Genomic DNA, 25487 nt, shown 5'->3' with positions numbered 1-25487 from the left:
GAAGGCGGGACCATCCAGCCCAGCTGACCTTCCCAGGGAGCACGCCGCCCAGAGAACACGCAGGTGCTGCACAGAGAACTTGGTTACTCAGGAACAGAGGAAGGCTTTAATGGGGGCCCTGCAAAAGTCCACGGAACAAGACGCCAGTGTCCCCCGCCGGCACTCCCTGAGGTACCTGGGATTAGCCACCGTCTCCACTCCCCATGAGAACCTTCCAGGAACCCCCCCGCCTGCGGGGAGCCCTGGACGTGGAAGGTCCTGCTCACAGGGCCGTCCACATTTAGAAACAGCCATTCCCAATATTCCTGACCAGCCCTGGCTGTGGACTTTAGGAAGAGAGTGACCCAACAGGTGCCTGCAGAGACCCAGCTTCCGGCCCGAGGGGTGGGCTCCGCCCAGCCCAAACTGCATCTGTCAAGGGGACCTCGGGGTCCCTTCCTTTCCGGAAAGGGTGCTGGTGAGAGGAGGCAGCAGGTGTGTCCTGAGCCTGGTGCCCCCCACCACTGGCAGGTACCCTGGGAGCTGAGTGACCCCTCTGTCTTGGGGTTCCCCTTTCCTCACTGCAGAATGAACATAAAGACCGTGACTCTCCTTCAGCTGCTTTGATATTTTACGGTTCCTTGGTGCTCATCCAGAATCAATAGGATTCCCGGGGCCTCCCTGCTAGCCAGACCACACAGGCCGGCCAGCAGAGCGCTCTCAGACCCCCATCTACACCTGACTGACGACCCCCTGCCTCTGCTTCTGCCTGCATTCTGTCCACTGAGAAGCCCGATGTCTGTCCCACTGGCAGGACAAGGAGCCCTGCACGCCTCGTTCTGCCTCGTTCTACTTCCCCAGGGGCCCTGGGATGCTCTCAGCTTCACCCTCCACCAGCCTTTCCCTGCTGCTGTGTCCTGTGGACGGGACCTTTCCCAGGTCTCCCCACCCCATGCAGCGCCGGCCCCCAGACCTCTGACTCTGACCATGTGGGACGCGGAGCGAGAAGGGAGGGACGTGGGGTCTGAGGGTCCTTCCCCCTTTTCCTTCAGTCTCTGGCATTTGGTGCTCTGAGGTCTGAGGCTGTGACATGCCTGAGCTCACAGGCCTGGGGAGAGCACTTGGGAACGTGGATCACACCACCCCACCAGAGGGTCCCAGGAAACCAGCCCCACCAGCAGCCCAGCCGTAGGAGCCCTGATGCCCACAGCTGCCCCCAACCCAGGACAGAGGTGCGTGGGCAGGGGAGGCTTGCTTTGCAGAGTATCAGGGCTAAAACTCCCTGTGGATTCTCTTGCTATCCTGGGGAACCCAATCACACACCCAGGAAGAGACCAGCTCCAGAGAGCAGACGTGAAGCCATGTGCTCCCACCCAGGGTTCCTCGGCCTCTTCCACCTGCCACCATTAGGGTGGGTGCCGGGACAGGCATGAAGCTCCCGTGTGCCGAGTCCTGTGTGCTGAGGTCCAGGGCTACAACAGCTTGAGACACTTTACAACAGCTTGAGCAGTTTGCTATTTTCTTACCTTCAGTTTTCTCCTAAGAAAGGAGGTTGACACTACACACAAAAATAGACCCATATCAAGTTCTGGTGGGAGAAAGGGGATGTCAAATGGACCTTGCTTTAATCTTCAGTCACCCTCTGTTTCTATTAGATATTAATTCCTCACTGACGCAAGTGCTGACCACATGACTTAATGCCCCAGACAGGACACTGCTGAGAAGAAGAGGAGATGCTACTGAAACCCGAGTCAGGAGAGTTGTCATGAGCCAAGGCTGTCCTCAGCAAATCGGGACGAACGGCCACCCTGCCAACAGAGCGCTTGCTGCTTTTTATCATCCTATTCTGCTAACTGTGGCCTTCTCTACTTTATTCTAATATCCTTCATCCCAAGTCTTTAGTCTTAATTCTGAACATTGCCTAAAAGGCTAAGCACAATTGTACTTTCCAGAGGCATCCATCTTCACATACACCCCAACAATTACCTGTGGGACCCAGAAATGAAGACAAGTGCTGGGACTGACTGGATACCGTTCCTGACTGGGCTGAGAGCCCCTGGAAGCAGGCCCCGGGCAGGGCTGGCTGTGTCCCCAGCCATGCCCACCCTCCAGGGCTGGCTGAGTACTGCTCACAGACCCAGGTGGCTGACCACTCCCCTTTCCATTCCTTCCTTGTGGGGAATTCAGGGAGCGTCTAATTTGCCATAAACCATGATAAAAGATACGAGTTAGTGCTGAACAGCTAATGCCTTATAAAAATCATGATAGGAAACGAAAGGTGTTACTTTAATGCAGTGAAGACATAAGTCACATAAGGACGGTTACACAGCCTGCACACGCCTTAGTGTTTCTGCTCTTTCAGGCTGAGATCAGCCGTGAGGTTGACTGCCAGGGCTATGGTTGACTATGCTCTCCAAGTTCATGGGCTGGAGACTCAGGGCCTGACGCACGAGTGTTGAGAGGTAGGGCCTGGAGCAGGGGATCTGCACCCCTTCTGTGGAAATGGGTCCTTGTCTCAGGAGTGGGTTCCTGACAGAGTGATGCCTGGCACCTCCCACCCGCCTCATGCTCCCCTGCCCTTCCGCCTTCCACCATGGGATGACTAGCTGTGGACCTCCAGGCTCCAGAACACAGAAAACCCACCTCTCTCCTGCCTAAGTCATGCAGTCGCAGGTCTCCCATTAGAGCTGCACAAACAGACCAGAGCTGCACTCTGATTCCCATCAACACGGGCCAGTGCGAGTGCTCTGGATCCAGAGGAGGTCTTCCCTGGCAACAAGAGAAAGCAATTAACACTCGGGTTGGAGTCCTCAAGTCTTCTGAGCTCTCTTCCTGAGGAGATAGGTTCAGTTTTGTCACAGCTGTAGCTGAATTTTGCAAGGTTTAAGTGAGATTCTGAGTGACTTCCACCCTCCGGGGATGGCAAGGAACAGGAAAGACAGCGCTGGCGCTGCATGCAGGCTTGTGGTCCCAGCCACCGGAGGCTGAGACGGGGGACCGCAGAGCCCAGGAGTTCTAGGCCTGTTTGGATACCACAGCGAGTCCATCTCAAAACAGACAGGAGGGAAAGGGAAGGACCAGTCTACATAAATTAGGTAGGGCCAGGACTTGACCACACCATGTCTGGACAGGAGCCCCGGGCTCGTACGGCAGACTCAGGCTCTGAGGAGCCAATCACCTGTTCACAGTGCTGTCTGCCTCTCTCCCTCTGGCCATTTCATTGTGGCCTTTGGAGGGTTAATGGATCAATTTTTGCCAAATCATAAGAATCTGGGTTTGAGGCATGCAGGCGAGTTCACCTGCCTCTGTCACACCCCTCACTCAGCCTCAATGTGTGAAAGGAACTGGAAATCCTTTTATTTTTTTCAATAAAAGCATCAGGTTAAGGTTCAACTAAAATGGCGCATGACTGCTATTTCACAGTTGTAACAACAAAACCTCCAAACAGGTAACAGAGAGGCTCCATTTATATTTGTTATTTGAATCCATTAAACACGTCCCTGGGTCCACACATTGAGGGATGTCTGACTGGCAGGAAATGCAAGGGTCTGTCCTCTGATGGTGAATAATGGTTATTGAACGCTGACAGCCTTGGTACAGTTCTCATAGATCAGGAAGAGGTCAGCCAAATCTTTAGAGCCCAGAGAACACAGAGCCAATGGGACCGACCACTTCGCAGGATCATTAGAGCAGAAACCTAATCAAGAAACACTGCTCTTTTCCCTTGGGGATGGAATTTCCATCACAGAAGTGAGACTCGGACTAACTCCTGTGGATTTTCAAAGTGGTTCCGAGGACTGAGAGAGAAGAGATCAACACAGCAAAGAAAGAAGGGAAAGTCCTGTCTGTGCCCGAGGCCAAGATGCAGAGCAAATTCTGGAGGCCAGGTGGGCGGGAGGGAGGCACCAGGGTTGCCTTGTTGTAAGAAGGTGCCCTGGGGAGGCCTCTTGCTAGCCAGGCCCTAGACGCCTGCTGAGCAGTCTGGCCAGTGAGACTGTGGGTGTATGGCAGGAATGGGGCCAGGTGACCAAGCAGAGGCCCCAACTCTACAGCTCACTGGTGACTGAGCCCAGGGACGCCCTCTCCCCAGGTTACATTTCCTCCTGTGGACAGTGGAGACTAAGGACCCATCCCAAGAGTGTACATGGACAAACAGACATCCCTGGGTGGAAGGTTGAGCCCAGGGAGCTGTGTGGCCCCTCAGCAGGCCTCATGGTCCCTGATCATGCCTAAACCCAGGGCGTCCATAAAAGCCACACCCTCTCGCCTCAGTGACAATGTGTCATCAGACCAGGATGGCTCTCGACATGGTGTGAACAGCAGCCCAGGGTATGGCCCAAGTGCAGGTTCAACTAGGTAGGGCAAAGGGGTCCCCGGGTGATGCTGGACAGACCCAGGGGTGCTCGTCCGATTCCGTCAAGGACCAGTGAAGGACAGGGGTGGGTGGAAACTGCCGGAGCCACACCATGTCCCTGTATGGGGGCACGAGGGTGGAGAGCAAGCCGGGGGGCACCAGCACACAGATTCTACCAAGTCATCCGAGGCACAGTTGAGCCAAGCAAAGCTGCGGCATGCTGGACCAGGGGCCCCTTGCCATGCAGGGGAGGTGGCTGTGAGCAGGTGGCTGCAAGTGAGGGTCCTCACAGTGGCACAGTTCAGTGGATCAGTGAGAGATCCCCAATCAGGAGACAACCGTGGGGCTCATCCAGGTGGCCCCCCACTCCAGACTGTCCTGAAGGAGCGGAGCCCAGCACTGGGATTTCCTCCCGTCCCCCGCCTCTTAGCTGCAGGTGGAAAAGCCGAGTGTGCACACATTCCTGTGCCTCTAGCTGTTGCACAAGTCTCCGCCTGTGTCACCTCACTGATGCCGAGCTTGGGGACCATGAGATCAAATGGGCTTTGTCACACGTATCAGCTAAAAAGGAGGTATCAGGGCTATTAGGGAAATTCTTCAAAACTGAGGACGGTGTGCCTGAGGTTGACAGAGAAAGACAGAAGGAGCTGGTGTTGAAGTCTGGCAGGCAGCAGGCTCAGACTGCTCAGAGTGGGGCTGTGGCCCTTGGAGTTCTCCCCTCGGGAAAGAGGTCCCACCTTCATGCACGAGAGATGGCAAACAGGTGGTAAGACTTCCCGGCCGGGGGACAAAGCAACAGGGGTCCATGAAGTCAGCTGATGGGGTGTAGACACATACTAGTATAGGCCGGACAATTCATCTCTCACCAAGATGGGACCGGGCCCCAGGGAGGGCCCAGAGCCTGAGGGCTGTCTCACCCCACATCGTCACCCCAAGAGGTGCACTACATGCAGCCCTCGAATCCTGCCATCGATGTGCACATGAGCTCCTCTTTGTCTCTTTTTTAATACAGATGACAGTTTTAGCTTTAGGCCAACTGTACCAATTTAAAGAACTACATGTAAACTCCAGCAGCCTTGCACAGAGCCATCTTGGAACAGTGATCTTAGAAAGAAAGCCACGGCTTTGCAGTTTAACTGCCGAGCTTGCACTAGCCCTTCATGCCTCAGCTACTTCAGAAACTTTTTCGAGATGTGCGTGGGACAGCAGCTCATTTGGATTTGAGTTTTCTTCATTGTTCCATTTACTTTTCCTGAGCAGGGCTAATGGGCCCATCCTTCTCCACAAGCAGGCCAGCTTCTGAAACGAGCTATAAAGCAGAAGGTCCGTTCACGGTGATGCATCTGGGTCTGCACAGCCTTGCAGTCTACAGCCGGCTCTCACATGCATTTCCTGACTCGACTGTGGCCCGTGGCTCCTGAGAGCAGGTGGGTGACTTCGCAGCCAGGTGGCATTAGTACAGGCGTCGGAAGTTGGCATGTCGAGCCCGTGTGCGAGTGTTCTATACCTCCAGCACCCTGCAGACAGGGCTGCTGTGTTCATCCCTGTGAAACCACCTGCACACGGTACTATTCAGAGCAGAAATCCAGCACACGCTACAGTCTTCCCACACACACCAGGAGTGAGGGGCCTGCCACAGCCTAGCGACCTTCCTGTTCCAACCTGTGCTGCTTCCCCTCCCGGGACACTCCCCAGTGCCTGCAGGCAGTGGGCACGGGGCATACTGTCTGAAATCTTCTCTGTCATCTAAGGAATGACTGAGCATCATTCTCTTCATGACACAGAATACCACCCAATAGAAAGTTCGAGGCCAAAGGAAAACTGCCTTCCTTCTCTGGTTGACCCTTCTGCACTCAGTCTGCTTCTTGAAGTGTCAGAGTGTACAGAGGGCAAAGGTCAGACAGATTGGGCTAATTCTGCCCCAATAAGAACTGAGGGGAAGCAAGCCCTCTGTCTGCTTTTCCACCCTTCAAATGCATTTCTTTCTACAAAATCTATGCCTGCTGCAGCGCAATGGAGAGCAGCCTCAGGCCTGTCTCCTGAAGCTGCCTGCAGGAGGAAGCTCCTCCGCCAGCCCAGCTCCCGCCTCTGGCCTTCTCCAATCCCTGCCGCAGCTACAAGGAGGTGGAGGCGGGTGGCCACACCATAGCTGTGTGTGTCTCCCAGCTGCTCCCACGCCAGGGGCTTGGCCCGCCCAGAGCAGGATGCCCTGATGGGTGGCAGAAAGGAAGGGGGAGAGCGGGCTATGGAGGACACCAGCCCCGGATGCAGGTGTCCGTCTGCTGGCCAGAGATGCCGCCCCCGTGGAGGCATCTTATTACATAGGTGGGGGGAAAGTAACACCTGTTCCCCCAGATCCGCTGTGTCTAGAAGCCTGCTCGGTGGATGATCATACTAACGACGCTGCCTGGTGCTCAAGAAGTTCTCAGTGAATTTTTCGCTTTAGTCAGCTTTTTTGCTGCCATGACTAAGGGACCCCACCAAAAAAACTGCAGAGGAGGGAAAGTTTCTGTAAGGGCTGACGGTACAGAGGCGCTAGCCCTAGAAGGCTGGCTCCATTCCTGGGGCCTCAAGGCGAGGCAGAGGAGTGTGGGGCAGCTCACATGAGAGCAGGAAGCAGAGACTCCACTCTCCAGACACAAGACACACACCCCAAAGCCACGCCCCCAGAGCCCCCCTCCTCCAGCCACACCCACCACTTCCGCTGCCACCCAGTCATCCCATCAGGTTGGGTTAAGACTCTCACAACCCAATCACTTCTCCTCTGAACCTTCCTGCACTGTCTCACACATGAGCTTGGGGGGAAACCTCACATCCAAACCATAACAATTTATCAAGAACAAATAAATACTCCCTTTTCTGAAATTCCAGAAAATTCCTACACTGGCCAGTTTAAGCTCAAACAAAAATCCCACTGGCTGATTTTTCTCCCTGATAATGTGGACCTTAGATGGAGTTTCTACCTGCTGGGAGTGTATCCTCTGTTTTACTGTAGAACTAAAAACATTGGAGGTTATGAGAGGATCCCTCAGAACTGCTGGCCACTCAGGGGCACTGAGCACTTGAAATGCACCTCGACTCAGCTGAGAGGTGACAGGTGTAAAACACACCTCAGTTTCAAAGACCAGGTGGAGAAAAAGAACAAAGCCGTTCATGGATTATTTTCTATGTAATAAGAATAAGATTTTGGATATGATGGGATAAATAAAATATATTTTAAACTGACTCCACCTGTTCTTTTTCATTTTTAATGTGGCACCTGACATCCTGTCATTTAGAGTTCCTCTGTGGCTCACCTTGTGTTTTCATTGGTGCCTGGTGCCAGGTGGCACGTGAACATCGGCTCCATCACTACTAACTCCAGAAGTTAACATGATGCAGAGAACGAGGAAGAGTTTTAACCTTGTCTTTGGAAATCAAAATGTCACCAGTGTTAGAGCAAAACAACATAGGGGGGGGGACAGGGGTGGACAAGTGCTCTATTTTCATCCTTACATCAAAATAGCCTATTTTTTTTACATGAAATAGTTAATCATCAGGTATATTTTTGCTTTAAGAAACCAGTAAGGCTGTTGGTGAAATTCACACCAGCGTGTACTCTAGAGACTGCGCTTCCCATCCTCCGTGTCCCCACCTCGTCACCTCTCCAGCCAGGGCAGGCTCCTCCTCCCCTGCTGGCCTGGGAGCCACATGATGATCAGCACCAATGTCACAATGACATAGGACCAAGGCAGAGGGAGGGGGAGGGCTGGCCAGGAGGGTCCCGTGCCCTGCCTGTGCTCACCCTCCGTTTGGCAGTCCTCAGTGAGCCAATGTGAACGGTCCCTTAGTGTCCCCACCTAAGTGACCAGACACAGCGGGGCTCGCTCTCCTCTAACACAAGCACATGATGCAGCGAGTGGCACTGGATGGTCACTCACTCCGCTTGCTGCACCTAAGAAAGCACACATCCTGAGTGACAGAGCCCGAGGTGCGCTCTGGGTCCTGCCTTGCAGGGACACTTCTCCTCCGCCCTGACCTCTGCTTAGGCCCAACAGAACTGAACTGGGGAGGCCTCAGCTCCTCAGTAAATGTCATCAAGGGACGCTCTTTCCAGGAGACGTTTCCAGGGTGCAGATTCTTGGCAGAGCACCTTTGGGGATGTGATGCCGGCTGCCCAGAAGTGGAGGGTCCCAGAAGTGGAGGGTCGGGGTAGGTGAGGGCACCCCGGAGCTCGCTGACGGAGGAGCAATTGACCTGTGGCTTATAAGTTTTGTCCCAAGATCACTCTCATTGTTTTCAAATTGATTCCACCTCTTGAGAGGATAAAGAGGGAAAGTAATCGGCATTCCTACACATCAAGAGCCATCAGGAGGAGGTGAATTATGAATCCTAGGTCCTTAAAAGCGTTCACCCACATTTCCGCCTGTGGAATACCCAGTCTCTGAATATTTTCACTGCCATCAAAAAGTGATTTGAGATCAGAAGTAAGGACGCTCCCAAAGGGTAGAGCTTCTATAAAGCTTTTGGAAAATTTTAAATCTGAGATTTATCTGAGTTCTCTGTATATGCCTAAAATTCAAGACATTGGATCAGCTCAAAAGCTACTGCAGAATTAAAAGGTATTTTGAGTCTCCTTCATGAAATGATGATTTCACTGAAAAATATAATCTTGGTATTCATGGGCTGGGAACATTTCCCGCAGGTCCTGTGCATGCACAAACATGCAAGCCACCACAGGTGCACACACCTACAGACAGCTGCTCTGTGGACAGTTACCTTTACTTTTAAAGAGTTTTTCTTGGCTCAATTATTATCTGTCATCTTAAGTATTATTTTCTCATTCAAACAAAGACACACAATTATATAAATCTGAAACTTTCAGTGAGTTATTACAGAATAAAAATACACTAATAAAAACTTCTGATCACATTCACTACTGAGTTCATAATTCTCTAGAATCTAAATTCAGCCATCTCTGCCCTGGCAATTCAGAGTTTACCTTCCATACAATGCTATAGACATTACCTGCTGGCCGTCTGCAGGTTCATAACAGTATCAGTACAGACCTATGCTGGCATCTCAGCTGCAAAGGATTTTTTTTTTTTAAACATCTTGATTTATTTCCTTCCAGTGTCTTTGTTAAATATTGTTTGAAATAGTTAAAAACATATCCTACATGCATCAACCACATCAATGTTTATAGCAGCTCAACTCACAACAGCTAAACTATAGAAACAACCTAGGAGCCCCTCAACAGATGCATGGATAAAGGAAATGTGGTACATATACACAATAAAATATTACTCAGCCATAAAGAAGAATAAAACTATGGCATTTGCTGGCAAATGGATGGAGCTGGAGAATATCATGCTAAGTGAAATAAGCCAGTCCCAAAAAACCAAAGGCTGAATGTTCTCTCTGATATGTGGATGTTAATTCACAAAAGGGGGGGGGGCAGGGCTAGGGAAGTTTAGAGGTACTTTAGATAGGTGGAGAGGAGTGAAGGGAGGGAAGGGGAGATGGAAGTAGGAAGGACAGTAGAATGAATCAGACATTATCACCCTAGGTACATATATAACTATATGAGCGGAGGGATTCTACATCATGTACAACCAGAAGAATGAGAAATTATACACCATCTACGGATGAGGCACCAGAGTCGTGGGTAACTAATTAGAACCAAAAAGGAGATACAATTAAGGATTTAAAAAAGAAACCAGATCCTTAATATCCATGTGCATCTCAGTGTTTTCCATGTCCTTAAAAAGCCTACATAAACACAACTTTTCCCTTCTTTCCCTTTTGTTGGTTCTTCTTAAGCATTGGGACAAGTACACTACAACCAAGCTGCAAGCGCCCTGGGGTGACCTTGGCCACTCTCTCAAGGAACTCGATACAGTCAAGAACTGCCCTCCAGCTGCAGCCTGCTTCTGCCTGGCTTCAAGGCAGCAGTTCAGGAGAAGCCAGGCATTTCTCTCCAGCCCCGCAGGTGGGACGTGGGGACCCTCGGGACTCTGCCCAGAGAGGCCGCGGCCTCAGTCTCTGCCTTCCACATGCTGCTGTGCAGTGAGCACCACCCGCAGTGCCCGCAGCCAGCGACCAGCGGAGCGTCTGCTAGTGTGGGAGCAGCACCACTTGCCCTGGGCCACGGCCTGCGAGTGCCACAGCTGCTCTGCACGCAGGCCTGTGGGATCCGAAGCCGGGTTCTCCCGGGCCACACCCCACTGCTTGGTCTCACACCCCAGTTTCCTAATGCCTTCTTCTTTGTAAGAGAACATTTCATCCTGTCACACCCTCGCTCTGTCACCTGAAGTCCCCCAGAACCTGGATTACCCCACCGGGCCTGGCGGAGGGCCTCTGGGGCAAACGTTCCAGAGCCTCATCCCCCTCTGGACCCTCCGTCCCTCTCCTGCCTGGTGCTTCCCCACCTGTGGTCGAGAGGACAACACAAACCTTCCAGATCCAAGCCACCTGCTCTCTGCACCAGAGGGAGGCGCAACTGCGGCATCCGCCCACCTAATCACCATCTGAGGAAGGCTCTTGGCTTCTGCCTCCCAGTGACATCCAGGACTCGGTGGGGCCAGGCCCTGGCTCACAGTTCTGTCTCCAGCTCACTTTCCTCACATCCACACAGCTGGCGAACGAGGGACCTCACGTTCGTCACGGATGGGAGCCACCGGCAGGCGGAGCAGAGCGCCCTGGTGCTGGGGGTGAACGGCTGCTGCTTCTACAGTGGGGAAGGAAGGGGCTTCAGGGCGTTGGGGAAAGAAGGGCCGCCATGATGCTTTGGACCTCAGGGAGACAGAGAGGACGGGGTGACTCAGATGAGGGTTTGGTTTTCCTCCAGGGTTCCAAAAACTTGATCCAGTTGTTCAATGACTTATTTGTTGAATAAATAAATGGGTAAAATCACAGTTTCTCAACTTCATGGATCCCTGGCTACAGGAGGTTTAGAGAGGAAGACGTCCATTCACTGATTCACTTAGCACACAGATTAGCTGGTCTGACACCGAGCTTTGAGCCTGGTGTTGGGGACACAATAAATGACATCACGGTTGTGTGTCCTTCAGAGGGTCAGAGCTGGGTGTCAACAGAAGGAAAACAGGTACCACGTCAAGATCTTGAGACCTTCCCTGCCTGGGCCCTTAGCCCAGCTCCACTCAGGGCAGAGCCCAGGTGGCATCCTGGGAGGCTGGCATGGTGCCTCTGGAGCCCCCTGGGGCCAGCGAGCTAACCATGCTCCAAGAGTTTGTCCTGACCCTTAGCTAAAGCCGCTGTTAGGGACACAAATCCACAGATCCCCAGTTTTGCCTTTTAGAGCAACACAGAAAATAAATGAAGATTAAAACCCTATCTCTTTTATAAAGTTGAACCACCCCTCAACGGTGAGCTGCAGACACCCCGGAACTTACCCAGCTCTTCTCAGCCACCCAGCTCCCTCCGGTGGCCCTTCGGCACTGGGCTGGCTCCTCATGCACCCCGCTGCCTGCTTCTCCCTGAGCACTCCCCCCGCCCTGCCCTGGCTGTGCTGGGCCCAAAAGGGCTGCCAGGCGCCACAGCGGCTTGATCAACACCTGCGTGCAGTTTGAGCACCGTGTGTATTTCTTCTGAGGTGCCTAATGACTGTGCTGCCCTGAGGTAGACCACAGGAAGACCACAGGGACCCGCAATCCAGGATCCCCAGACAACGGAGGGCCCGAGATGGATATGGGAGGAGTTCTGGTGAACAGGTCCTCACAAGGGATCTGAGAGCCAAGGGCTAATGACCCACACAATTTTAGTCCGGATTAAGTTTGTGAACCAGTAGCATCCAGATGTTCCAGCACTGCCTCCCTGCTGTGCCCAGTCCCTGGTTTGCGCAGGTGGTATCCAGAGCTCCTCTCCTGCCCCCCACTGCCACCTCCCCACACCTGCTGTGTACCTACTACTGAAGCCACCTAAGAGGATGATGAGACTGAAAATGACCGGGCAGCCATCCTCTCTGTTGATTGCTCTTAACTTTAAGAATCAGGGAGATGAGCAGCCGTCACAGCCCGTTTCCCCTTGTTTCAACAGCAACTCAGTAAGTCATTAGTTACTGGAATATGAAAAGTCACTCTGAACCTCAGTCTGCACTGAAGGTTGGTACAAAAGAGAAAAGAACACTTGTAGACAAGTATTGGTATTTTTTACCATTTCTCACTCAGGATTACTTGATATGAAGCAAAAACTAAAATCGGGGGTTATGTTCTGAACTACAATTGGCCAGCTGTGTGATTTGGGTAATTCACTGTACCTCTCTGAGCTTTCCTTTCTCCAATGTAAATCAGACTGCTGGATTAGATGCCTGGTCTGAGAGCTGAGCTCTGACCTGCTCTGAGGCCCTGCTGACGTATTTCGGGATGACAGGGAATACTTCTCACCTTTTCTTGGCCAGTCTTGGCTTATTTCCTATGGGAACTTGTGTTATGAAATTAAAGGTTCAAAAGTCACTGGGCAAGATGGTCTAGAAGATGCTTGAAGAGCCAAACATTCCATGATGTAAATATAGAAGAGTCCCCTTAGAAGGGACACACAGGCCCTTGCCACATGAAACATAGAAGCTCCCCTCAAGCACCCTGCTGGGGTCCTACATGCCCATTAAACAAGTGGCCCTGGGCTTCACCTGGTCCTTCTCTGACCACAGCAGGCCAGGCCTGGGCTTCCAGACACGGAATCCGACCAGTTGACCAAGGAACCTCGGTAGCAGGTGGTAGAGCTGAGTCGGGGCCAGGAGCACCCGGGCCACCCAGCAGCCCTTCTCCTGCCCCCCACTGGTAGGGCAGAGGCAGGGTCTCTCCTCCGCACCCTGGCACCAGGCGGGTCAATGAGATGCATCCCGGGAGCTTTTGAGATGCCAAGGCTTCTTCTAATGATAGAATGGTTCTTATCTACCAAGGTCTTTCGGCAGTCAGCCTCATTCTTTAATCACATGACTCAGTGTGGGCGGACTGGAGAACTTATTTTATCAAAGTCAGAGCCAGAAATTCTAACTGCCTCGAGTTTTCCTACAGACGCCCCTCTCGGTACCAGGAAAGGTACACAGGTGCATGACAGGTGTGCGGGTGCCACAATGCCTCAAGATGCCTGGTCGCTTCCAGGTGCACTTGAGTCGGCTTGCTCTGTGAAAGCCAGAAACTTCCGGTGTCCGTCCTCATCCATCGGGGGCACGACTGGACTCCAGAGGCACACTCACCAAACGACCTCTCCATGCCCAACTCGCTCTCCCCAAGTCCCCTCACGTGGACCAAGGCTGCCGGGCCTGGCTTCCCCTCCTTCTAGAACTGTGTGACCTTTGCCGCTTCCCAGCTAAACTTGCCCTGCCACCGGCAGTGAACCCTCCCTGAGGTCTCGCTGTCTGCGCCCATCCCTGGAAGCATGGGGGTGCTCTGCTCCTCCTGCCCAGAACCCCCCCAGCACCCTCCCCCCCACATATTTTGCAATTGTCAGAACCACATCTTCCTCTGAGCCAGCATCTCCCTTGAGTGGAGGCATCAGGGACGCTATTGGAATGTTTGCTCCCCTCTCCACCCAGGGACCCGGTTTGAGGTAGGTAGTCAGTGTCAGGATTTCAGAATTCCCAGAGTGAACGCTCTGAGAGCTTCAAACACTTGAGCAAGAAGAAAAACCCCCTGTCCAAGAGAAGAAAAGGGAAACTCTCCCACTAAATCTAAGACCACATCACTCCCATTCAAGGCCATCTCTGTTGCCTATGAATTTCTGAAAGAGAATAAAATGGGGACATAGCTGGGCTGTGGGGCTGTGATGTCCCTCCTTGCTGTGCATAAAACCTGTGCAGAGGGTTCAATCAGCCCTTTCAAGAGAAAGGAGCCCCATTATCTTCAAGAGCAGTCCCGTGAGCATGTCGAAAGCAGACTCTCGCCTTCCAGAGGGTTTTAAAGAGCCCCCGACACAGTCTCGGTTTTGATCAGGGGACTGACACCTATGCTGTGGCCCTCCCAGCCCCACGACACAGGCAGGCACGGCGGGGTTCAGAGCCTGTGCTCAGGTTGAGCTCCGCAAGGTGAGGGGGTCAGAGTCCCACAGTGCTTCAGGTTGGGGAGGCACTTTTTTTAAAAATTCCTTAAGGGGGTCTTAAGTGTCTTAAAAAATTGATCAGATGCTTCAAGGCAATGATACATTGGATTAGCTGGACCTGACTTGTGACGAGTGCTCTGAGAAGCCCCTGTGGAGGACTGCATCCATGACACCACTGCTCTCCAGCCGCCACTTCCGAAAATCGACAGCACTGTCCAGCTGGACCTGCAGCTCCAACGCAGCGTTGGCGAGATGGTGGTTTCTCCTGCGAAGGGACGGTCAACTCTGTCACCATAACGGCCCCCCCCCGTGTCCAGACGCAGAAGGCACAGCAGGTCTGTTCTGAGGTCCTCGCCTGATGAAGTCCAGCTCTACCGCAGACTCAGAATAAGCAGGTGCTGACAGGATGCACCATCTGTCAGCTCTCCCAGAGGTGCCAAGGCTGTCCGTACCGTGACCGCAACGTCATTTTTCATTAATGACTATGACTAAACAAATATTTTTTTCTTTCATTAGCTCCACCCATAATCCCACTGGGTCCTCGGCCTCTCGGGAGTCACGTGCTACGCCACCTTCTGCATTTCTTTAAGGGCTGGATTTGCCTCGGTCGCTTAGCAAGGCTCAGGTGGAAAAGCCACGTGGCAGTCCCAAAGGAAAGAGTCAGGCCCATTCCAGGCGCCCAAGGAGATACAAGGACAAGGCAGCAGTCCTGAAAAGTCAACCGCAAATGGACCCAGAGGAGGGCACAGGGAGGAAAGTGTCCAAAGTGACCCTTTCCCCGGGGGCTGCGTTGAGACTGCTGCCTGCCCTTCCCGTCTGTCTGCCTCTTCCAGGAACTCAGATCTCACAGTCAGGAGGCTCGAGGTCGGAGCCACAGGCAGCCTCCCACGGCGCTGGGCGTCCTTCCCCTAATCTCCTGCACAAGACCCCGTGACCCAGCTGAAGCTCAGAAGAAGCCATCTGAGTTCACGTCTCTCTCCAGAGACGGCTGCGGCACAACACACAGCACCCGTGGCCGGGTCTGTCCACAGCAGGGTGCCCAGCAGGCGCGGCTCTCCGCGGGCTCGGGGAGAGTCACATCTCTGACTTGTGTTCTCTTCCTCGGCTTTTGCAACTCCAGCTTGGCACCCTCGGGCTTCCTCAACGAGGGAGAGGGAATGGCATCTACTTTGATGCCCAATCCATTAGTGTCACACACAGGCAGGGCTCAGTTCTGTGGAGATTCATGCCGCAGTGCCCAGTGAGGCCCACACCCGGTGACTGCTCATGGCGATGAGTGGTGGGCAGCGAGCTGGACACTTCCACGTCACATGGGGGCTGGAGAAGTCTGGGTCAAGGTCAGTGCAAAGCATCCTCCCACTCTCAGGTTTTCTGCGTCATATTTGAAGGTCGTGGCTAAGCCTCCCCTGGCAAGGTCAGCGGGGGAGATGGCAACAGGAAGCCCCCGCTTAGCTTTTAAAACGACCACAGGTCAGCAAAAAGTACCCAGGTTGAGAGTTCGGCCTGTGCCTACAGCCGCTCTGTCCCCCCAGGCCGTCAGGGCTTCCGTTTAGCTTCCCACAGCTCCTGACTGACTTGTTCAGTAAGAGCCCTGACATGGTCCCAGAAGGCTGGAAACCGCCTCTTCTCTCTGTGACAAGTCAAACGCCCCCTGAGGATAGCACCACGCCCGTCCCTCTTCTCCCGGAACCCCTCCACACCAGGGCCACCCCTCGGCCCCCAGGCGGAGCCTTGTTCTGTGCCCCCAGAACACCCACACCTTGGGGTCCTCCCCGAGACCCTGCCACTTCAGCTCCCTTCGCACCATGGCGCACCCTCCTCCTGGCGCTGGGAGTTCCCGAGTCCCAGCTGTGCCCCCTGAGAACCGGGGATCCCACTCTTTACCCAGCCCCTGAGAGTCTCGGGAAACGGGTTGGCATGGAATGGAATTTGGTTTCTATGAGCAGCCTTGAGGTTGACCATGACTTCTCAGTCCATCCGGCCTGCTCCTCTCGTCACTGAACCTTGTTCTTCAGGGCTTCCTTCAATATTGTTTCCCCTAACACCACGTCACCTCAACTCTAGATGCCTCACATTGCCTTTGAATGGCAGTTCATTAAAATTCCATGTTAAATCATTTGAAATGGGGATAGCATATGTCCAGCCAACATTTCTTTGACAGGGTTGCATAGAAAGTTTGACTCATGAAGGTCAAGGCCAGCTTGACCTTAATAAGGTCCACAGCAAGGCGCACTGGCAGGGCTCATCACCATGGACCCTCTGGAGGTGGCCTAACCTGTCCATTTCACTGACCTCTCCATCGAATGTGTTATTTAAAACAATTTCATCCATTTCAAAAAGTTCTTCTGCAATGGCATTATTAAAAAAGTTTAGAAGGCAATTCAACTGTCACTCAGCTCTAGGTCCTGGGCCCAGGACTGAACAGCTAAAGAGACAGGGGCAACTAGGGTTCCTGCAGCTTCCAGAAAACTGAGAAGCAACAAAAGCAGCTGTCACATAACAAGGGATGATGCTCACAGCTGATTTCCAGGTAGGAGAACTGAAGGTGCAGTCAAAGTTCCAGGTTAACAAACAGAACGCAGGCGTTCCCACATGACCAGAGGCCTCTGGCACCTCAGAAGGAAAGGCAGCACACTCTCACGGACAGCGAGATTCCCCAGCACAAGTAGGTGAGTGAGAACACGGACGCAACTGTCCCTTCCCACCCTGATCACGCACATGTGAGGGCTGCGTGTGTGTTCGTGTGTGTTGAGGGCAAGTGTGTGCTCATGTGGTGTGTGTGTGCCCACACATCCAATATGCTCAGAATGTGCTCTAGAAGCTTACCTCTCTCTGCTCAACAGTGAGCAGAAATGTTTAAGGGCTCATTGGAAAAACCCAGAATTCATTTTTGTCTTGTCTTTCTCAACAGCATTACAAATTACTGCTTTTCCATTTTAAATCATTTGAAATGGGGATAGCATATGCTAAAACAAATTTGTACCTTTTAATTTAAGTGAAAAAGTCCCTGAACTTGATTTTCTAAGGCAGTCTCTGCCTGAGAATATGCTGCACTTGTACCAACCCCCCTCAGCTCTGTTTGCTTCCTGCATGGGCTTCGCTCTGCCAGGGCGGGGGTGGGGTGTCAGGCGGAGCCAATGTGGCTTCTGAGCCAAAGGCGAACTCAATTCATTCACCTAAAAAGATACATTGTTTTTCAACATTTCTGGGCTGATAACACTTTCTTTAAAAGTAGATTTTAGCATCTCCAGAGAGAAAAATTGCCTTCTAGAATTCTATTCTCCCTTTTATACCAGTAATGTTCACATCGTATCCTTTACCAAAACAAAACAAAATCCCAAAAAGCTCTTTCTAGATATTCATCTGTTTTTAGTAAATTTTTTTAGTAAATTTGAGAAAACACAGCAATATCTAATTAACAGGCAAAACAATTGGTTTTATAGGCTTTCTTAATTTTTTCATTACCCTGTGCTAATCCTCCACAGAGAAGTTATTTCTGCCCTCCACCCACCAGCCTGGCTCCCAACAGCCGTGGCAGGTGAGCCACAGCAGGTGAAGGGGCTGTGAGCCCCCCCACCCCCGCCCCTGGATTGCTAAGAAGAAACAGGGGTCTACTGGGGTCATCACAATTTCTAAAGAATGTTAGCCACAGATTTAGACTTTATGAGATCCAAATCCTCAGAGTAATGCCTCCTAATACCCAGGTGTCCAGTGCCACCATCCAAGTCATCCAAGTTGGGTGACTTGGAGATGGCCCTTGTAGTCAGAACAATATCCCCGAACCATGAACCAAACCAGAAACAGGAACCTCTCCCCCACCCTTTTAAAACACAGCTCCCTCTTCTCATGGACCCTGCAACCCCACCAGCCTGGGCTTGGGGCTTTCCCCAGAGTCCCAGCAGAAACAGGGAACAATGAGACGGGGACCTGGAGAACTCTAGGAGAGCTCTGCAGCCTGAGCACAGAAGAGCGTAGCTTTAGGAAGCGAAATATGATGCAGCCATAAGAGGAGTCTTCAGGTATGTTATTTACCTCTTTGTGTTCTAGGCAGTTTGGACTTTAGCCCAGGGCCTTTAAAGCAGCCTGCATGTGTGCACGTGTATGCACACGCATGTGCATGTGTGTATATGTGGACCGTCTAATGTAAGACCTTAGTCCTCTGCCCATTTTTTCCTGCCCTAGCCTGCTGCTGACCCTTCATTTATGGACTTGGTTGAGAGACCGCTGAGAATTTCCCAGGGGAAAGGCCATTTGAGAATGGTGGAAAAGGACTTTCCTGCTGCAGGTGACAAGGACAGCCACCTCTGACGGTCCCACGTGGTTTCTGGAGCCAAGGCTGCCTCTGGACACACCAGTTTACATTTTCCAAAGGGTAAGCAGATTCAAGGATGGGGGCGGGGGTTGATGGTCAAAAGTAGAAAATCAAACCAAGAGCTTATTTGTCCTCCAAACCCCACACCCTGCGTGTTGAGAGAACAGGAGAAACAGCAGGGGAACTGCCCGAAAACCAGGGAACTTCTTTACATAACACAGTTGGGCTGCAGGCTCTGGTTCCTGGGTTTCCACCTAGGACTACCACTGTGCTCCTTTTACAATCACCACTTCTGCCCCATGTCAGAACGGCCACCTAGTCCTAGTCCAAGCCTGCAGCCCAGAAAGTGTTTATTTTATACCTAGTGAGGGAAGAGAACTGTAATAAAAGGAGACCCCATTGGTTACAAGATGCTGATTTAGGGTGGGGAGGTTTCTCTATTGAGCAAATATTCTGTAGAATTTCTAAAAAGAGGAAGGTTTGGTTTATGTGAACCTGTCAAGCTACACTAAGCATTAACCCTTGCACACTCTCACACTGAATTTTTAGATTTCCATGTTTACAAGATCTTCTTTCCAGAAGAAATAAAATTGAACTCAAGTTCTGTAGACGATGATAATAAGATGGTCCCTTTTTATTTGAAAAATGGGCTCTGGGGAAATGATCCCAAAATGGAGCTCTCACCAAATAGAGATCCAAAGTTGTCTCCATGTGTTCTCTAAATAGCTGATGGTGGGATTCTGTCACCCATGTGCTGAACTATAGCAAGGTCTCCTTTCTCTTTCTTACTCTTAGCAAAAGCAACCTAAGGACAATCCTAAACCACACAGGAGAAATCTGCTTCTGCTGTTGATTTACCAAGCTCCAGTGAACGGCTTTGCAAATCTAGCGGTGTCTCCCAGGATCTATTTTAATGATCCGCCGGAGGTGAACTGAGCAGCGATTAACAGACAAGAACCCTTCGGCTTCTCCAAGAAGGGAATTACAATATCACAGGAGTGCTAAACCAGGGCCTGGAGATTCACCTTTGTCCCCAAATGCATCTGCCTCTGCAGAAGCTGGGCCTCCCCAGGTCAGGGTGACAGCCCTTGGCCCTTGCCCTCTGTACACAGGACCCCTGTGCAGACCTCTGGCTGTCAGCCAACCTGCAAATCCCAAGACCTCTCAGCCGGGCTCACCTGGTCCTCAGTGTGCCTCCTTCAGCAGGCCAAGTCTGCACTGTCTCTGACCAGAAGAGCAGCGCCAATCTCTTCCTGCCTTCCAGAAATACTCCAGAGAAAGGGGGAAAGCAAAGTCCTCTACAGGGCTTCATTCCTGTGACTTGGCTTAGAACCAAATCAGTCCTCTGGGGGTGTGAGAATAGGCTTTATTTTTAAATTTATGTATTTATTTTTGTGGTATGTCCTTCTTCACCCAAATTACAAAGTAGTTGGAAACCTTTGCAACTAACACAGGTGAAATTAGGCAGCTCTGAAGAGAGAGACCTTGGTCCCTAGGTGTCTCTGGTCAACTTTGCCTGCCAGAGCCTCTCCCGACTACCCATGACTGACACCACCAGGCATCCTTTAAAAATAGAAGCAGGTGGAGGCGCAGGGCAGACCCTGCACTCTCAGCAGCTGGGTGCCCAGAGGGCTACAGCCATGAGCACACACCAAGTCCTCCAGGAACCTCCCTCCCTCTGGCACACACACATGCACACGCACGAGGCACCAGCATTACCTGCTCCTGCTGCTGTGCCGATTTTCCCGCGGGCTCCTTAGCAGTGGTCATGGTCCGGGGCGCTCGCCACCACGGGGCAGTGGGGGCTGACAGCGAGTTTGGAGCCACCAGAGTCCAAACGTAGGGCGAGGAGGGGTGGGATTCTAGTCCATACTTCCCAAATCACGGGGTATTTCGGGGCGGGGGAGGCAGGCGGGAGCGCAGCCTAGTTTGCTCTTTAAATGCAAAGAGCAGGGCGAGGATGGGGAGCGGGAGGTGCAGCTGCTTAGCGGGGCTTCTCCAATTAGCAACAGCCTCTGCAATCGCCACAGAAACAATAACTGCTTAGCAACCGGCCGCCGGCGGCTGGGTGCAGGCAGGGCCCGGGCGTGCGCTGCCGCCGCCTCCCGGCCGCGCACGGCGCATGCTCCGGCCGCGCACCGCGGGGCTGGCCGGGCGGGGGCTGCGAGGGCACCACGGAGGGGACCGCTGGGGGACGCGCGCCCACGCGCCGCGAGCCCCGCTGCAGCCCCGCGTGTCCGGCCGCCGCGCGCGACAGGCTAAGCCTGGGCCAAGGAGCGCCCAGGACAGCTCCCACCTGGGCGGGGGCACAGTGGGGCACAGAGGGACTGGCTTTGTTTTTTCCTGCTGCAAAGTGGCTGGTGCTTTTGAGGAGGAAGGGGTGTTTACCAGGGAGGGGTCCTCCCTGTTGGCCCAGTGGGTTTTGCAGGAAGGCTGGCTGCTGTGATCCTTGGCCTGTGTTTTCCTTACAATCCAGAAAACTTATGTTCCATCTTTAGAGTCTCTATTTCTCCTAGAAGATTAGCCTAGACTTCAGGCTGTCTCTCCTGGCCCTTAAAAGAGACAAGAAAGGAAAAGGCCCGGTCTGTGCAGCGACCTTGGAGGACACTGGGCTCCCGGCTGCACCCTGAGCTCAGAGCAGGAGACAGAACTGCATGCCAGCTGATGCTGGGGCCTCCATCTTGGACTGACCAGGGGCTCCTGCCACACCTGGACTCTGCTGCCTACACCTGAGTGACACCTTCAGTGAGCAGAGGAGAAAAGCACAGAGGGGGAACTCTAAGGGATGCATGAAGAGCCAATAGTTTGCAGGTAGATTATCTTGTGGCCCTCCACTCCCCCTGTGGGCGTGCTCGGGTGTGCCCTGGACCTCTGCTAATACTGGACCTCCTGGTCAGGCACCTCTCCATCCACCCAGCCAGCTCCTGGTGTGTCGGTGATGGGAAGAGGCTGCCCATCTCCATACTGGTCACTAATACATACTCTGAACAACAATCAAGTGCTTTGGCCAGGGCCTGAATCATCCTGCTCTTTGAATCTCTGCAGAGACCAGCAAATAGATTGGTTTCCCTGTTTTTTCCTTCCCATAGTTCAGCTCCTTCCCAGTGCACCCCAAGTCTTTCACAAAAACAGACAACATGGCAAAATCCAAGGCATTGTGTCCTTTGGAGTTGACAGATGCATCCAAATCGTCGAGGGCAGATAGCCGTCTCCATGCAGGCTGCACTTGTTCGACTCTGAGGGTTCACTTGGCACAGATTCCAGGGGAAGCTGGTGGCTTGCACGGCTCAGCCAGGAGCAGGAGAGGAAATCCCCGCAGAAACTCTTGCCACACAGGGAGGGCTCGGGTTTCTCCTGCAGGGCTCTGAGCTTCCGCGGTGGCTACAGCCTCCGTCACAGGGAGAGCAGCAGCCCCTGCCTCATGACACAGCTTCACAGTCTCAGGCTCAGCACCGCTCTGTCCCCAGAGATTCCTCTTCCCCCCGGGTGGGAGGCATGGTGAGCGACCATGGGTGGACAACCCAGTCAACTCTGTCGTCCTCTGAGGATGAGGAGTGACGTCTGAGGACAGGGATGAGAGAGGCTGGACAGGTGCCGATGTGAAGGGACCTGTGGCCTCTCCCTCCACTGTTCCCAGGGACCTCCAGCTAAACCGAGAGGTGGCACCCCAGGGATCCTCAGCTGTGTACAGCGAGGAGCAGATGAAACCCCTTCAGACTCTTCCCATTTTACTTCCCAGTGAAGAGCTGAAAATATTTGACCTCTAACATGGATGTTCACTGACATCTGTGAAACTACACATGGCATTCCACTGGAATGTCCTCCTGGCCTCAGATCTCATGGAAGTTGGCCTGGCCAGACCCTGTCCCCGGCTCCCCCACATTCTGTCATCTAGAGCCATCAGGAGGAAAAGTGTGAGATGTGAGTGGTGGACGGCCAGGCCAGGAAGGGCCACTCAGAACCTTCCCACTGGACTTTCTGGCAGCGGGTCCCCAGCAGCCAACTTTTCTACATGGTTGATTTTGCTTTTAAGGGCAAAAGGTCAGGGGAGCCTGCCATCCTCGACCACCTGGATGAAGCGGGAGGATGTCACACTCTGTGAGATAAGCCAGGCACCGAGGGCAAATACTGCACCTGTCGCAGGCTCCTAAAATGTCAGCCTCCAGGGAAGGAAGAATGTGTAGGCCCGTTGGGCCTGGGCGGGGACGGGGACTTGCTGACCCTCAGGACCCACAGCCCACTGTGAAGGCCAGTGAGTCCCAGAAGTCTGTGTGCAGCACTGAGCGACAGATAGCACACCCTGCTGCCGGGCTGTCCAACTGCCAGGAGGTGGACGTCAGGGCAAGTGCTCTTGTCGCCAGGACGGAAAGGACTGCTTTGGCTCGTGTTTTAAAATCAGTCAGCATCCCTCGAATCGTACTTGATTCGTCCTCTCGAGCTGGAGGTGTCTGCATATTACCATGAATGCATGGTCCCTCCTCTTCTTGGAGGTCACAACTACCTTCTCCTGGGCGTTATCAACACTATCACCTCGAAGTCCTCAGTCAGAAGGAAGGTTAAAGACCGGCCAGTCTAGGACGTGCCCCAGGGTGGTGTGACCAAAGGGAAAGACAGGAGCTACGGTGGAAAGCAGCACATAGCAATACCATGTCTGCAGTGCCTGTGGACTGCAGGAGGACAATGCAGGGCCTCTCTGGTAGGTGCAGGAGTGCGGCACAGAGGAGCAGGCGTCCTCGGCACGCCCTTCCCAGCGCCCTGCGCAGAGGAGGGGCCTAGAACGTGCACCTGGCATGTGCAGGCTTAGCGACGGGGTGGGTGCTTGGTGTTCTCAATGACAACAGCAAGAATGGCCATCTGCCAGTGCCGGGCACTCTGTCCCCTCCTGACCTTGTGCCCCCAGCAGCTCTACGAGGCAGCCACTGCTATTCCCCCAGTTTACACAGAGGTTGATATTTAGAGAATTCGATTTGAAACCCAAGGTCATGCAGAGTTATGTAGCTGAACCCAAATTTGAATCTCAGCAGTCCAGGCCCTAAACCACCATATGGCACTACACAAGATGCCTGAATACTAGAATATACAACAGTACAAGCATTTACCCAGTCTGTGCACAGAATGGCCTGAGGTCGTCATGTATCTTACCCTAGCTCATCCTTCAAAATCTTGTGTCCATCCCCTTGAGCTATACCATATCAAAGTCCCACACATGGGGCAGCTGGGACTACAGAAATTTATTCTCTCCAAATTCTGGAGCTGGACCTGAAATTGAGTTCTCCCCCTGGCTTGTAGATGGCCTCTTCCTGCTGGGTCCTCATGTGGTCATCCCCCTGTGTCCTGACCTCCTTTTCTTTAGGGATACCAGTCAGAAGGGATTAGTGACCACTCGATGACCTCATTTCAACTTGATTTCCTCTATAGAAGCTCTGTCTCCACATACAGCCACATTCTGAGGTCCTGGGGTTAGAACTCCACGTGTGACTATTTGGAAGTCACAAAACCTCATAATAATTGTTCCCAGCCCTATTTCACTGTGAGGAAACTGAGGCTTGCAATGAGCAAGGAACTCTTCCGAGCTCCTGATGTCAGTCGCTGGTGGCAGAGTTGGCGTTGACATCCAGTTATTTAATCAAAGTCCTTTTGCACACGCGTGCACACACACAGACTCTTCCTGTGTTTGTGCCAACACTTCCCAAGTGCCTGGCGGGAGACTCATTCCCAAGTTCTCAATGAGAGTGAGACTCAGGCTTGGCCGTGACTCAGTGGCAGAGCGCTTGCCTCTCACGTGGGAGGCCCTGGGTCCGATCCGCAGCGCCACATAAAAATAAATAAAATAAAGGTATTTTGTTCAACTACAACTAAAAAAGTTTAAAAGAAAGAAAGAAAGAGTGAGGCTCCTGGCCCCAGCCTGACTGACCAGCTTCTGCTAAAGAACAGGTGGCCCAGAGGGACTTGTTGAGACCCAGGGGACCCCTCTGTGTCCAGGAGGAGGCCGACTTGATGGAGAGGCTCCTGTGTTTGTGAATAGAGGCACTTCCTTTCTTCAGGGAAGGACTTTCAGAGCAGTGTGAAACATACAGAGCAAGTGGCCAGGACTACGTAGGGCCTGTGGCCATGACAGCCCATGGCTGTGCTCACTGGCCTGGGTACCTGGAGCCAGCAGGCTTGGGGCTGGCCATCTGCCTTCAGGAGACTCCACCAGCCCTCCACTGGCCTCTCACCTCCCGCTCACACCAGCACATCTGACCAGTTCTATCAGGATGCTAGGACACCTGTGCGGGGCCTTACAGAGGGACTGGCCACATCCAGTCCTCCACAGGTGCATAGGCCATCTCATTGGCTGGCCAACACAGACTGCACCTGCTGCCAACTCAGTGTGTCTGACCAGAGTTGTCGGTACGGGCACAGCTAATCAGGTCTGTTGGCAAACGTGCACACTGGGGTCCCTCTGCTGCTTGAAGCTATGTCTCCTCTGATTCCCTCGCCTGCCCAAGCAGCCTATCAGCTGCAAGAACTTTGCTTAAGCATCACTTAATCAGTAAGCATGCATTGAGCACCTATTTTGTCCAGACAGCAATACTCCTCTGAGCAGCAGGCAAGCCAGGGGATCTGCAGTAAGGTAGAGATCAGCACAACTGTAGGGTACGATCAGGTAGAGATCAGCATGTCTGTAGGGTACCATCTCTGAAGTCTGAAGTTTTAGCACCCACCATCTGCAAGAGAAGCTACACCCACTTATAATTCCCTGAAAATAAAAAGTGTGGGGTGGCAAGGCAGGATTACCAGAGGAGTCATGCCAGAGCCCAA

At 52.8% G+C, this 25487-nt stretch overlaps 1 protein-coding gene across 3 annotated transcripts in view; it reads right to left on the bottom strand.

Moving 5' to 3' along the window:
- Dpp6 (dipeptidyl peptidase like 6) overlaps window positions 1-25487 on the bottom strand; it is a 734784-nt gene that overhangs the window by 387880 nt on the left and 321417 nt on the right. The window contains exon 1 of one of the 3 annotated variants that reach the window (XM_046455143.2): window positions 20403-20764. The exons of the other annotated variants lie outside the window; for them this stretch is intronic. Within the exon in view, the coding sequence (XP_046311099.1) occupies window positions 20403-20453 (51 nt within the window). The 5' untranslated portion in view covers window positions 20454-20764. Of the gene's footprint in view, window positions 1-20402; window positions 20765-25487 lie in introns of those variants that run through there. 3 annotated transcript variants of the gene reach the window in all.

Source organism: Marmota monax, unplaced genomic scaffold, assembly GCF_021218885.2.
Source record: "Marmota monax isolate L192 unplaced genomic scaffold, Marmota_monax_Labrador192_F-V1.1 WCK01_AAM20220418_F8-fsc00226, whole genome shotgun sequence".
NCBI lineage: Eukaryota > Metazoa > Chordata > Mammalia > Rodentia > Sciuridae > Marmota > Marmota monax.
The sequence above is the reverse complement of the archived record's forward strand: the minus strand, read 5'-3'. Positions and strand labels throughout refer to the sequence as shown.